The sequence below is a fragment of the Canis aureus genome, chromosome 10, assembly GCF_053574225.1.
Source record: "Canis aureus isolate CA01 chromosome 10, VMU_Caureus_v.1.0, whole genome shotgun sequence".
NCBI lineage: Eukaryota > Metazoa > Chordata > Mammalia > Carnivora > Canidae > Canis > Canis aureus.
The window spans coordinates 6,187,001-6,201,891 of record NC_135620.1 but is presented as its reverse complement, the minus strand read 5'-3'; the positions used below and the strand labels follow the sequence as shown (position 1 = coordinate 6,201,891).

The 14,891-nt window shown below is 39.6% G+C and overlaps 1 protein-coding gene across 5 annotated transcripts in view; it reads left to right on the top strand.

The window, feature by feature from the left end:
* The window catches only part of PGGT1B (protein geranylgeranyltransferase type I subunit beta), a 60,440-nt gene that overhangs the window by 265 nt on the left and 45,284 nt on the right, over positions 1–14,891 (top strand). For 2 of the 5 annotated variants that reach the window (XR_013387402.1, XM_077911252.1), the window contains exon 2: positions 9,040–9,158. Coding sequence is in view for 4 of the 5 variants with exons in the window: in XM_077911252.1 (XP_077767378.1) it covers positions 9,040–9,158 (119 nt within the window). In the remaining variant the exon portion in view is untranslated. Of the gene's footprint in view, positions 1–38; positions 347–9,037; positions 9,163–11,871; positions 12,047–14,891 lie in introns of those variants that run through there. The other 3 variants (XM_077911253.1, XM_077911255.1, XM_077911254.1) reach the window with 3 other exon arrangements.

Genomic DNA, 14,891 nt, shown 5'->3' with positions numbered 1-14,891 from the left:
GGGCCTCTCCCCTCGGGCGGCTCGGCGGTCACCCTCCCGCCCCCGAGCTACGGCGGGAGGGTTGGGGCAGCGGCAGGGCGAGGGCGTGGGAACCTCCAGTTTCCGCCTTTCTCTCTTCCCGACCGTTTTCCCTGTCAACTCTGAGCTTCCTTTTTACTCCCTCTGCGAGGCTGCGAATCACTTGGCCTCACCGACTTCCGAGTGTAGCAGGAGAAAGACCAGTCATTTCGTCTTCGCAGTTTAGGTGTATAGTCTCCCATGCTACCCTTTCCTCCGACACCTGATTAACTCTTGATTGAATATCTGGATGGTGTTCGATGTATAGGAGCGGCGCAGACCCTGTAAGGTTTGTAGAAATTAACTTTCCAGGAATTGTGACTCTCGGGGTAGGAGAAGGTTGGCGGAAGAGGTGCAGCGTTCGTGGAGCATCCTGTTAAAAGTGTATTTGCCGTAGCCTTGGGAGTTTGGAGTTGGCTGAGGAGTGTGATTTGGCTGCGGCTAAAAAACTGTGAATTAGTCATTCAGAGTAAAAGTCTGGAGATGAGAAGAAGGAGGAGGCGGTCCTCGCTCTGCATTGCTGTGTTTTGAAGTGGGGCTCCCAAGCTGCATGGGACTGGGTAAGAGCAGATTGGTTTTGCTCTAATCTCTCCGTGTTTTCTGGACTCTGATTCTCTGGTGTGTTTCAGACGTTGCAGGGCTGGGTCAGACTTGGAGGTTTGATAGTTGACTTCTGCCTAGTGTAGTGGCCTTGAAATGTATGACGCTGGGTGCTGGAGTACAGCCGCACAAGACAGCTGTTCTGTGCGGTGTGTTCGCCCAGGGTTATTGGGAGCATGTGTGAGAGCAGATTCCCAGCCCAGATGTCTTTAGAGACGCCTTCCCAAAAGAGATCCACCCCTTCCAATCACCACCTAAAATTACATATTTGTTGGTTTATTTGCTTTCTATTTTTCTTTCACGCTGGATTGTAAACTTCACAAGGTATCTTTTTTCTAGTTTACCTGTATGATACTAGAGGTGCCCGGTCCAATGTAGTCACGAACCACATTTGGCTGTTTAAATTTGGATTAATTAAAATTAAATCACATTAAAAATTCAGTTCTTTCCAATTGCAGTAGCCACTGCATTTGGAGGGCTCCATCACCTCGTTGGCCAGTAGCTTTTGTTTCTGCTTTAACATTTCCATTATCCCAGAAAGTTTATAGGGCATTGAATATATTATCTCGTATATAAGAGGCATGAAGTAAATATTTGTCGAATAATGTGAGCTGAGCCCTGAACAATGAACATATTATTGCTAAAGAAAGAGTGAAGCATCATTTTATATTCCTTTCTGTACCCATAGGTGTTGATTGACTAGCAGAGCATCTCTCTAGAGCTAAATTAAGGTTTCCAAAACTCACTCTATTGATTGGAATGATATGTGATGAAACAAATGATACTAATAAATCACATATTTTATGGGGATTAACTTTATGTGAATTCAAAGCATTTGGATAAAAAAAAAAATCTTCCATCCTATTGTGCTTGTTAAACAGTTGAACTTTGCTCATAGGTATCATTTTAGGTCTGTGGTTGCATTTTCAAAATGCCAGTGTTTGTTCTGTTTAAAATTTCAGCATGGACAAAACCATATATACTAATGTATGTTGGTAAACTGATGATGCTCATAACAAATAAAACTGCAAAAATTGATTGAAAACTGATTTAATAACCTTAGTGTAATCTTAGAATCTACAACAGGCATTATAAGAGAGTGTATTATGTCATGGTGCGTTAAATATTATTTCCTTTGTAATGCCTAATGTTTATCACTTGAATAGAATATTTATCATTTCTCATTTTCTTAGGGCACACTTAATAACCACGTTTAAGCTAATGTGCACATAGCAGTTTTTGTAGTAATTTTTTAAAGTTTGTCAGTTTTTCTCTTTTCTGATTCAGTCTTTAGTTTAGCATTAAGTCCTTTCATGGTGTATGTGATCTCTAATTGACTTTAAGATGCTTGTGAAGGAGCTCGGAGCTTTTAAGGAAAGGTGACATATCACAAAATTTCCACTGATACCAGAGTTTTCAGATGAAACAATGTGTTTGCTAAGTCACAGTTCTTCATCTGGTATTGCTGTTTAATCTTTCAGATATTTATTTGAGGGCCTGCTGTGTGTCTGGGTACAGGGATACAGTGCAAAACCAGTGATTTTGGTGTTCCTTTTTTCTTACTGATAGATATGACACAGGTGACTCTGGGGAAGGCTGATAACAAACTAGATATTTAGACACTTATTTTCTGACCCACCCACCTGGCAAAATTACCTCATTCCCCTGTTTCTTTTAGTCTGACAAATAGGACTAAGTAATTTTTATTTTTCTAATAACTATGGGTTTATGAAAAGAACAAAGTCTTTGTTGTTTCACTTGTAGCTTTCCTTTCATATTAACTTCTGGAAAGTGGCAGCTTTTAGTTACCTCAGGTGAATATTAAAGCTTGGCTTGTGAGCTTTGTGCATTAACAGATTTCTTTTCTATGAGCTTTTTGGTCATGAGTTGTTACTGCCATTTGTAGTTGGGTAATGGGAGTTAGAGTAGGTTTTTTTAAATCAAAGAACATAATACTGACCATTTTCTATGTATGTTATTTTTACAGATCCAGCTGCTCTCGAAGAAGGGTTTAGACATTTGGTTTTTATTTTCTGAGACCTCACAATCTACCTGGTCTTTCTGTTCATGTGTCCTTCCGTTTTCCCCTGTGTAATCTGTGTCATAACTGTCCACCTGATTAACATCTAGCAACTACTCTGCTCTTTCATTCCCTCCCTTATCTGAAATATATTGCAGTCCAGCGGTGTATTTCTTAAGATGTGATGATGATGGCAGGAGGCTCCAAATCAGTGACATCATCACATGCTTTATAAGACTGCAAGTACCTGGGCCCCTCCCCAGTTCTGCTTCAAACTCTGGGCTTGCCAGTGTGCATTGTGACAAGCATTCCAGATGGTATTCATGCACACTGAAGTTTGAGACTGTTTGCCTGATAGGAGAGACAGATGTACAAACATTCTTAAAATGTTTCCTCCCAACTCAAATGTGCATATAAATCACCTGGGGATCTTGTTTAAATGCAGATTCTCATTGCATAGATCTGGGAGGGGTCTGCATAGAACCTGAAGTTCTAACCGGTTCCCAGGAGGTGCTGATGGTGCTGATTGCCTGACCACACTTGAATTTGTTTGCACAATGATTGTGGTATCCACAGACATTATGGAAGAACCTTAGCTCAACCTGAAGAGAGACATGTCTCAGAGATGGCTTCTTGGAAGAAGTAATCCTGGAACTAAATATTAAAGAATGTGTTAGGTTTGGAGGATGGATTATAGGCAAATGGACAAGACAATAAAGGTAGACGAGTGAGTGTTGAGCAGAGAAACTGCAATCATTTGTCTCATAGTGGTTCAAGATGTAAGGCAAGTGTGGTAGGAATTGAGTCTGGAGGGCTGACATGGGCCAGATCACAGAGGGCTTTGTGTGCCAGATCAAGAAACTTAAATTTGATATCACAAAAGTGATGGAAAGTTGCCCAGCAGTGGATCTTTCTGGTTAGATATGCATTTCAGAGTCATCATTGAATTTGAGATTGGTTGCTCTGGTAAGTGGAACTAGACCAAACAAGGAAGACCCGTTAGGGAGCTGTTGTAGTATGCAGGAGTCTGAGAGCCGTATGCTGGGGCAGTGGAAGCAGGGATAGAATGAAGAGGTATAGGAAGAAGGAGGAGTTCCAGAATTCTAGGTTTGGATCTGCCATCTGGTCTAGAGAACAAGAGGCAAAAGGAGTAGGTTGAGAAAAAAAAGATGTTTTTTTTTTTTTTTTTTTTTGTTAGCAAGAGCACTAGTTGTGTGACATGGTGGGGTGGAAAGGTGGAAGGGAGGAAGGAGAGAGAGAATAGAACCTTAAGCTCCATGCCCAACACCAAACTGAGGCAGGGCTCGATCTCACAACCCTGAGATTAAGAGTCATACACTTAACTGACTGAGCCACCCAGGCACCCTGAAAATGGTTTCTATTAATAGTACTTATATAACTACTTATTTTCTCTCATAATTTAACCTGCTTAAGGTTTGGAGGCTTGTTTTATTCGTTTTTGTCATGACATCTCTCTAGTAGATGTTTAGTAAACACTTCTTATTGAAAAATTATTTTGCGTGTAAAATAATTCCAAAGATGTGTGACTGTACTTAAAAATACTTACCATTGAACCAGCTATTTAAAAATATTACAGATAAAGAGTAAGGCTTATAATTCTAGCATTCTTGCAGCATTGCAGTCATTCATTCCAGAGTATTTATTGGGGCCTCTGTTTGCTGTGTATTTTAACTTCATGATTAATTTCCACCTGTCCTCTAAGGCTCTCTCATCATTTCGACTGTTAGCAATTTTATCCAGCAACTGTGTTCCTATTTCTAAATATTCCCTACTTCTAAATGCTTGTTTATAATTTAAAAATTCTTTGCAATATGGTTTAATTATAGCCCCACCTGAGAGCTAGGCAGGAATGCAGTTACATTTGGGGATGCCAGTAAATAGACTGTACTAGAAAGAGGCAGAGCAGGTAATCCAAAGTTTGGGAATCTAGTCAGTGCCCATAAATTAGTGTTTCCAGTATATTCCAAATGGTTACTTACCTGTCATAGCCTAACAGTACACTACTCGTTTAGTAGTACAGGAAATCATATTGCTATTACTTAGTTCTTTTATCTACTGCCCACACTGGTTTTCTTTTCTTTCTTTTTTTCCCTATTTAATCCATGGGAGCTTGGGCGACTATTTCTTAAGCCTGAAAAATTGGAGATCTTCTGGTGACATCATTTAGTTGATGCCTACCATCTGTGAATTGATCCAGTGGGGCAGCACGTTGATTTAGAGGAGACAAACTTTACTGCTTCATCCATGTAAGATATACTTTCCATATGTATTGTTCAGAGTGGAAGAAGGGGCAGGAAGATGTGGCTGGCTTACTTTGCTTTCTCAGGTTATAGTTTCAGAGTTCAATTCTAGGGAAGAGAAGAAAGGAAGAGAACAAATGAATACTCACCAAAGTAACAAAATTGAAATACCTTCACTGGCTTGATTTTAGGCATGTGTCTTGACACGATTTCCCCTCTAGACACCTGCGCCAAGGTGGGTGGGCAGCAGTCCATACCCCAAGTACCACTCAATGGGGCACTGTAAAACCCTCCATTATTTCTCTCAGAGGCCCACAGCCCAAAATTGCTTTGTTTTTCTTATGACTTCTGTAATTCTCTCCCTCTCAGAATTTTAGGACTGCTTGAGAAGTCTGCTGTGATGAGAAAGGATATTTTTCCAGCCTATCTTAGAGGGAGGCCAGGCATTTGCTGCAAATTGATTCCTTGGTTCTGTCTGCCAGCCGCTGCTGGGTGTCTTATTTTATGACCATAAGCTTTTCTCTATAGCTGTGTTAATCCTATAAACCTTAGTCTTACCTGCTAGTAGTTGAAAATCCTGGACTCTCAGAAGCCTTTAATAATTAAGTATGCAAGATTTTAAAGTAGTTTACCAGCAACTGACTTGATTTCTGGTATTTGCATCCATATTCAGAAGCAAGTAAAATGGGGATCCCTGGGTGGCGCAGCGGTTTGGCGCCTGCCTTTGGCCCAGGGCACGATCCTGGAGACCCAGGATCGAATCCCATATCGGGCTCCCGGTGCATGGAGCCTGCTTCTCCCTCTGCCTGTGTCTCTGCCTCTCTCTCTCTCTCTCTCTGTGACTATCATAAATAAATAAAAATTAAAAAAAAATAAATAAAAGAAGCAAGTAAAATGAAAAACAATCATTCATATAACACTTAACGTGTAGGTAACAGTATGACGTTAGAACAGGGTTACTTAACCTCAGCACTGTTGGCATTTTTTTGAATGACGCTGCCCTGTGTGTTGTAGGTGGGACATTTAGCAGCATCCTTGGCTTTACCAGCTAGCTGCCATTGGCACCCTCCTCTAGTGACAGCCAAAAATGTCTTTAGAATGTCCCTACCGGCATCACTGCTCTAAAGCAGTGCCTTTTTTTTTTTTTTTTTAAAAAAAAAAAAAAAAGAAACAAGCTCCATGCCCACAAGTGGAGCCCAACATGGGATTTCAACTCACCCTGAGATCAGGACTGGGCTAAGATCAAGAGTTATACACTTAATTGACTGAGCCACCCAGGCACCCCTAGAGCAGTGCTTCTAAAGCCCTGCTGTACATTACCCTCACCTGGGAAGCTTCCCACACCTGCCTCCCCCACCCTAAATACCAGGTACCCAGACCCCACCTTCCACCTAGAATTTCAGTTTTATAGACTAAGGCCCGGGCCTCTCTGTTTTATTAGTGGTGTTTTAGGTGTTTGTTTTTAAGCTAATTCTAATGTGTAGACGGGCTTGAGAAACACCCTTGTGGAGAACACCACCATGCAACTCAGAGTTCCTAAGTAGCTTTTTTTTTTTTTAAGATTTTATTTATTCAAGAGAGACACATGGAAAGCGGCAGAGACATAGGAAGAGGGAGAAGCAGGCTCCCTGCAGGGAGTCCAATGCCTGACTCATCCAAGAACTCCAGGATCATACCCTGAGCCAAAGGCAGAGGCACAACCGCTGAGCCACCCAGGTGTCCCGAGTTCCTAAGTAGTTTTAAGTGGTTATCTAGGGTTGAAATCTCAAGCAAATTACTGGAATTCTTTGGACTTCATGATCTTGAGCTAAAAAAATTTGAGAATACTTCACTTAGAAAAGAGTACCAGCTTATTTTTATAGCTTTTTAGATGTTTTCTAACTATACATTTTTTATTGTGCAGAAGATCTTCAACTTATTCAGCCTTAGTAGGTTGTCTTATCGACAATCCTATGCTGTCCTCCACTTTTATCTTCCTTTTATTTTTTCTATAATAAAGCTTTAATAAATGTAATTATTAGATAATTTTAATTAATTGTATCTGACTATATATAATCATTTACAACAAAACTGAAAATCCCAGTGAGAGTTCTCCAAGAGGGCTGATGAGGTATTGCAGGTCTTTTATTAGTTAATTCAGTAGATATTTGAGTACATATTACCACAAGGCAGACCTTATCTCCTGAGACATAATTATCATGAAGAGCAGTAATTCTCACACATGGCTGCTATTCTATAGACATTCTTCTAATTTCTAAAGTAGCATTTTGTTTTGGGAAAGAACAGGGTTGTCTCGGGGGCAGAAGGTGCCCAATGACCTAGAGAAAGGACCTGTAGTGTGATTGTGTTTAGATCCTGAGGTCGTCATTAACTCCTGTCATATCAGGGAAATATCAGTAAGGATATTCCTTACTGATTTCCCTGAGGTCTTGCTTGCGGGCAGGTATTGCAGTAACTGTGAGGTGTAATGTTTTACAGATAAGGAAGCGGACTTAGAAAAGATTTAGCAAAGGTCCTACCTAGGTTATAAGTGGCTAAATCAGCCCACCTCGGATTTGAACATAGCTCATTTGATGGTGAAGCCTGAACTCTGAACCACAGCCTCCCACTTTAAGGGGTTTGTTCACTGCCCTGAATTTAATCCTGGTCTCAGATAAATCACGTCCCTAGTTCTGGTGGATCTCAGTGGTTTGTTAGAATTAGGGTAGTATGTAAGAAATTTTCTAGCTCAGTGTCTGGTACATAGTAGTAGTGTCTCAATAATTTGTGTTTCCCAAAATCTGTTGTTGTTAAGTGTACCAATATCTCATTAATCTTAGTTTTTGCCCTTAAGCTTTGGTTAGAATTAAATTACTCCCTGATTTCTTCTCCTATTATTTAATGTACACCAGTCCTTTTCAACCAGAGATCAAAGAGAATTATACCCTTTAAAAAAAAAGTGACTTTTCTCATTTTTCCTTAAGTTGGTAGTATTTTTCTAGATGCATGGGAAAGAAGTTAATTTATTACACACAGTGGATGCCTTAGGATAGTAAGGCTTATTTATTTCTCTTTTTGAATCTTAGTTGAAAAGGTTACAGGGGATCCCTGGGTGGCGCAGGGGTTTGGCGCCTGCCTTTGGCCCAGGGCGCGATCCTGGAGACCCGGGATCGAATCCCACGTCGGGTTCCCGGTGCATGGAGCCTGCTTCTCCCTCTGCCTGTGTCTCTGCCTCATTCTCTCTTTCTCTCTGTGGCTATCACAAATAAATAAAAATTAAAAAAAAAAAGAAAGAAAAGGTTACAGAATGTGTCCAGTGCCTTTGCTGTCAGATTTTAGGCCAATCAAAGTATTGTTATTAGTCATAGGAATTATTAGAATACAGAAATGAGATAACCATGCTCAGATAGCAGTTTTGCATCTTAGCCTGAAAAGAATTAAATATAACAAACTCTTTGTATAAAAAATAATCACCAAAGTACTAGTTTTTATATGAAAACAAAGTTAACACTTCTCATTTAGTGTACAGTCTTGGAAGGAAGGGATTGTGTTGCCTTACTGTTTTTCATTCTATCACAGAATCCTCTCTGGGAAAATGGAGTTGAGACGCATATGTATTTTTAAAGTTTTATTTCCCAAAATTCATTTTAAGTTTTTCCCAGTCACATTAATTGTAAACCAATTTGAATACAGATGGATTCTAACATTCCTTCAGAATTAAGCACCAACTGTAAGCATAGTTGCTCTTGGCAAATAAGTGGAAATTGGGATTTTTACATATTTTCCAGCCTTTTTAATTTATTTGTACTAATTAGGTGCAGAGAATTCTTTTTTAAATTCTGCTTTAGCCTTTAGGTTGCTGAGACACTGCCTTCAATGAATCCATATATGCTTCAGATGAGTAGCACAGGTTTTTTTTTTAACTCCTAACTATTCCTTTTTACAAATGAAACAAACGTGTGATTGATATTAAACTAGAACTATAAATAGGATTTTTTGGCTTTTGCAAAATGAGACTATTTAATTTTAAATTAGAAAGACTTTATTATTTTTCTGAATCAGAAAGACTTCAGTGTTTTGATAGTTAAGATGGAAATTTTATGTTTGTTTGTTTTCTTTTAGGCTGACAATTGCATTTTTTGCGCTCTCCGGGCTGGATATGTTGGATTCCTTAGATGTTGTGAACAAAGATGATATAATAGAGTGGATTTACTCCCTGCAGGTCCTTCCCACAGAAGACAGTGAGTGAGTTTTTAGCATTTTATTTTTAGTGTGACTAGTTAGTTGTACTTGGCATAACATGTGTCAGACTAGCAAATCTCAGTATTAATTTATAAACTATTACCAGATTTTATTCATCCATGTTTTCCTTGCAGTGTTGCACTCCCCTTGTGTTCAAATACAAACACTTAAGAAGTCTAATCATTGGAGCACCTGGCTGGCTCATTCAGTGGAGTGTGTGACTCTTGATCCCAGGGTCGTGAGTTCAAGCCCCATGTTGAGGGTAGAGATGACTTAAATAAAAATTAAAAAGTCTAATCGTTGCTCTCTCTTTCGAGAGAACCATTGTGCAGTTGTCTGGGACTCGAGATTTGCAGTTGTAGCCACATGTTATGTTCCGCACTTCCTCATTGATGATTGCTTATTGATTATTTGTATTTGGTATTTATGTTTGATTAGTTTTATAGCCTTTGCTGTATTTTTCATTCCCAGCCATTCTTTTTGTCTTTTCAGTGAACTCTTTGCTGTCAAAAAATTTCTTTTCAGTCTCCTGGTGGTTTTCTCTCTTGTGTTTCACTAGCCTTTCTCTGATGGTTTCTTAGAACTCTTACTAGCACTACAGTCATTTTTATGCTTCTTAAACTTTATAAATTTTGGTCAGTTATTTTTCTTTTCATAACTAATTTTCAAAATTTCTATGTTTCCTGATCAACTAAATGCCCACAAGTTTTATACACCTTATTGTTCACTCTGTTAAGTGTAACATACCTAACATTGATTTAATTTACAAATGTTAGAAATTCTAACCTTCAAAAGAGAAGCAGATAAACTCCTGAAGATGACAGTTTTTATCATGCCTAAATGAGTCAACATTTATAAATTAACTGGGTGTTTCGTTGGTTGAAGTAAACATTTATAAATGTCTCACCTAGATGAACTTTAGGGAAATAATAAGCTGAAACTTTATTTAGAAAAAAAGAGGTTTGGGGACACGGGTGGCTCAGTGGTTCAGCGTCTGCCTTTGGCTCAGGGTATGATCCCGGAGTCCTGGAATTGAGCCTTGCAGGGAGTCTGCTTCTCTCTCTGCCTATGTCTCTGCCTCTCTCTGTCTGTGTCTCTCATGAATAAATAAAATCTTGGGCAGCCTGGGTGGCTCAGGGGTTAGCGCCGCCCTTCAGCCCAGGGCCTGATCCTGGAGACCCGGGATCAAGTCCCACGTCGGGCTCCCTGCATGGAGCCTGCTTCTCCCTCTGCCTGTGTCTCTGCCTCTGTGTGTGTGTCTCCTGAATAAATAAAAAACCTTAAAAAAAAATCTTTAAAAAAAGAAAAAAGAGGTTTGATCTATTAGCAGATGTTTTTGGACATTGTTTTATGTCTTTCTACATTATTGTTATTGGATTTCATAGTGTTTGTGTTTATATAATTTTTAAAATCTGGCCTGTCAGTGAATTCTTACTTAAAAATGATTAGACATTTTGAACTAGGTCTGGCATACACAAGTATCTACTCACTTTTCACCAGCTGCATGAAGCAGTATGTATGATATATTGGTAAGTAGTTAAAGATTCTAGCATGTTGGTGAGTAGGATTTACTGAATGTGCTGCTACACCTGTAAATACGGGCTGTGATAATTAATAAGATAATGCTACTCATTTTTTTCGGAGCTTATGGCTGAGATTTGGTCACAATTCTAGATGCCTGCAAAGTGGAAGTAATTTGTGTTTTCCCTTTTTACTAGGTTGTTTTTTGGGTTGGGGGGGGGGTTGACTTGTTTAAATCAGTATGGGTTATTTTTTTTATTTTAAAAGTTAAACATTACATGTAGTATTATTATAGATTCTGATTTTGGATTATTAAAAACACATGTCCTGATTAAATTATACACTAATTTCTTGAAAGCACCTCACATAGTATGCATAAGGAAATTATACAATGTGAGTCATAGAAAAGCTATTCTCTATTATGTTTTTGCTAAAATATATATTATTTTTAGAAAAAATTTATTGCTACTCATTTCCCTGAAATAGCCATTGCTACTCTAGAAGAGTATAGATCATAACATTTGAGAGAACTCATACTACTATATTCTTTGCTGGCCTCTGTGATTGAACTAAGCTATTGTTTTTTCTTAAAATATGTTTACTTTCTTCTACCATTTTATTGTAAGTTTTTCATGGTAGTTTACTATCTATTAATACACACTTTTTTTTTTTAAAGCAACTTACAGAATGGTTAAAATAACTGATTAATTATTCCCCCAGTGGAAAAGCAGTGACCACAAAACAATAGGCTGCTGGTTTTATGCTCTTAAACATGGATTTTACACATGTCATTTTGTTATCCCTTGGGTGTGTGACTATGTTCATGAACTTTTTTTGTGTGCAATTAGTTTAATTAAAACCCATATTCTTGGGACATCTGGGAGGCTCAGTCGGTTGGGTGTCTAAGTCTTGGTTTTTGCCCAGGTCATGATTGCATGGGTCATGGGATTGAGCCCCTCATCAGGCGCTGTGCCCAGCAGGGAGTCTGCTTGAAGCTCTCTGTCCCTCTGCCTCCACTCCCCCCATCCCATTCACACACACACACTCTCTCTCTCTCTCTCCCTCCCTTAAAAAAATAAATACATCTTTTTAAAATACCTGTTTTCTTTCTAAAGACTGCTTTGTTGTGAGAGGTTTGTTAATATCTGAACTCTCATATTATTCATAATGTGTTTGCTACATACTCACTAGAAGGCTAAAATGGAAAAGGCAGAAAGTAACAGCACAACTGGAACTCACACAAGCTGAAGGAAAACTGCCAATTTACCAGCTCCTTTGGAAAACTGGCCGTACTCACTAAAGCTGAACATGTGTGCACTTCTCCCTAGTCCACACCCATCAGAAGTGAAAACATGTTCACCAGAAGGTATGTTTACAGCAGTGTTCTTCACAAGAGTCCAGAAGTTAGGAACCATACAAACTACCTGTCTTGGGTATAATGGATGAATGATGTATTAATACAGTCACACAATGGAATTCTGTACAATGGAAAGTGGGAAAGAACAGTCTATAACTATATGCAAAAATTTTGATGAATATCACAAACCTGTTTTGAGAGAAAGAAGTTACCTAGTGCATAATTCTATACAGAGTACAAAAATAGACAAAACCAGTGGGAGCTTTTGGGGAGCAAAGGAAGAAGAGGAAGTAGGAGGGGGCTTCTGGAGTGCTGTCATGTACTTTCTCTTGAGCTGAGTACTGGTTATGTGATAAGTTTACTTTGCAAAGTTCATTGAGTTGTTTATGATAATGCGCTTTTCTTATGTGTATTACAGTTTGATGGAAGTTTTAAAATTTTCTTTGAATTCCAATTGGTACTCACCCCATCTCTTTTGAGACTTATCAGAATTCTCTTTTGTGTTGCACTGCCCTCTCCATGGATTTCGTTGGTTTGAAGCACATTGCTAATTGTTTTTTCATTCATCGCTGCTTAATTGTTACTTAAAATATTTTTGCTTGCGCCTGAATTGTACACTTCTGGAAGGCAAAGAATGTATCTCTCTTATATTTCTTTTGTCTTTTAGTGCCTAAAGCTTTGCTGTGTATCAGGAGTTGTTGGACTCTTAAATCACCCATTCATCCTCCAACTTGACTTCTCTGTGTTTTCACATTTGGTCTAAAGCATCGTGATATTGTGATTTATAAGAAATGTGTATTTGGTCTTCATCCACAGTTCCTGGCTCACAACTCCCAAGACCTTTGGCGTTTCCTAAGGCTTGAGAGTGATAGAAATTGTCTTTTGTTACCTTAATAAGGTGACTTTTGTAAAGCACCTAAGGATGGGGCCTTTATGCCCTTAGAGCCAGCCAGAGATTAGAGTCCCACTACCTGAGCTCCAGGGAGGGGAGCGGTGAAGGGCTGGGGGCTGAAGCCATTGCCAGTGGCCTGTGATTTAATCCGTCATGCCTATGTAATGTAGCCTATGTAAAAACCCAGAAGGACAGGGTTCAGAAAGCTTCCAGGTTGGTGAATACGTGGAAATGCTGGGAGAGTGCCACACCGGAGAGGGCATGGAAGCTCTGTGCCCCTTCCCATACCTTACCTATGCATCTCTTCCATCTGCATGTTCGTGAGTTACATTCTTTTACTGTTAACAAGTTTTTCTGAGCTCTGTGAGCTGCTCTGGCAAATTAATTGTGCCCAAGGAGAGGGGCTCATGAGAACCTCCAGTCTGTAGCCCGTTGGTCAGAAGCAGCACAGCTAATGGGGCTTGCATCTGAGGTCTGAAGTTGGGGGGTGTGTTGCAGTGGTTTGCAGTCCTGGTGGACTGAGCCCTCAGCCTGTGGAGTCTTTTTTTTTTTTTTTTTTTTTTAAAGATTTTATTTATTTATTCATGAGGGACACAGAGAGGAGAGGCAGAGAGACACAGGCAGAGGGAGAAGCAGGCTCCACGCAGGGAGCCCGATGTGGGACTCGATCCCGGGTCTCCAGGATCAGGCCCTGGGCTGAAGGCGGCGCTAAACCGCTGAGCCACCCGGGCTGCCCCCCTGTGGAGTCTTCATAGTGTCTGCAGCCTATCTCTGCATAGTGTCAGAATTGAGTGGATTGTATTGAGTTGTATTCAGTTGAGTTGAATGAATGGCTGGCCTTCTGAGAATTGCTTGTTGGATATTGCATCTCAAAACACCTAATTTTAGCATCCTCTGGCTCCTCAAATATTTTCTCATTCATAAGGGTTTTGCAGAATGAGTAGAGTGTGCCTTCTGTGACTCCTAGGTCTGTATTTGTCCTACCTTGTGATACCATGTAAAATCTTAGGGAATTGAAAAATCCAGAAATGTTAAAAATCCAGCACCATAAAATAAAAATGTGATAAATTTGTTTAAACAAATACTTTAAAATGTTTTGTAGTAAAAGATAAGGCTGAGTAAGTGACAGGCTTGGAAATTGTGGTAATATATGTAACAAATACTCATATCCAGACTGTGAAGAACTCTTAAAGATTGAAAGGTAAATGACACATCACTGTTTAGAAGATGATGAAATTTAAGAATGGAGGACCTCAAAGAAGTCAGTAAATAATATATAAGAGAATTAGCCTTACTAGCAAAGTCAGGGAGATGCAGTAGAAACAAGGTTGCGTTATTTTTTATGTAACATCAATTTAGCTGGAAGTTTTAAAAATTGGCAAGAGGGGTGCCTGGGTGGTTCAGTTGGTTAAGCGTCTGCCTTGGGCTCAGGTCATGTTCCTTGGGCCCTGGGATAGAGCCCCACATCAGGCTCCCTGCTCAGCGGGGCAGGGCGTCTGCTTCTCTCTTCCTCTGCCCCTCCCCCTGTTCATGAGCTCTCATTCTGTCTTTCTTTCACTCACAAATAAATAATGAAATCTTTTAAAAGAAATAAATTAAAAAAATAAAAGTTGGCAAGAGTACTGGGGAAAGAGCACTTCATTTTTGTGGAAGTGAAAATCATTGTAACCTTTTGAGAGACATTTTAGTGTATGATTTTTTTTTTAGCACATCTGACACAGTCTCATGTGTGTTATAGTGGCTCCGAAAAGATAGATCTGCTTAGAACCTCAGAATATGACCTTAGTTGAAGAAGGGCCTGTGCAGGTATAATTAAGGTAAGCATCTCCAGATCACTGCCTAGTGCCCTTCTAGGAGAAGGGAAGAGGGAGATTCTAGACCCCGAGGGGAATGCCCTGTGGGGGCAATGGCAGAGGTTATAGTGAGCTTACTGCACAGAGGAATGCCAGGATTGCCCAAAGC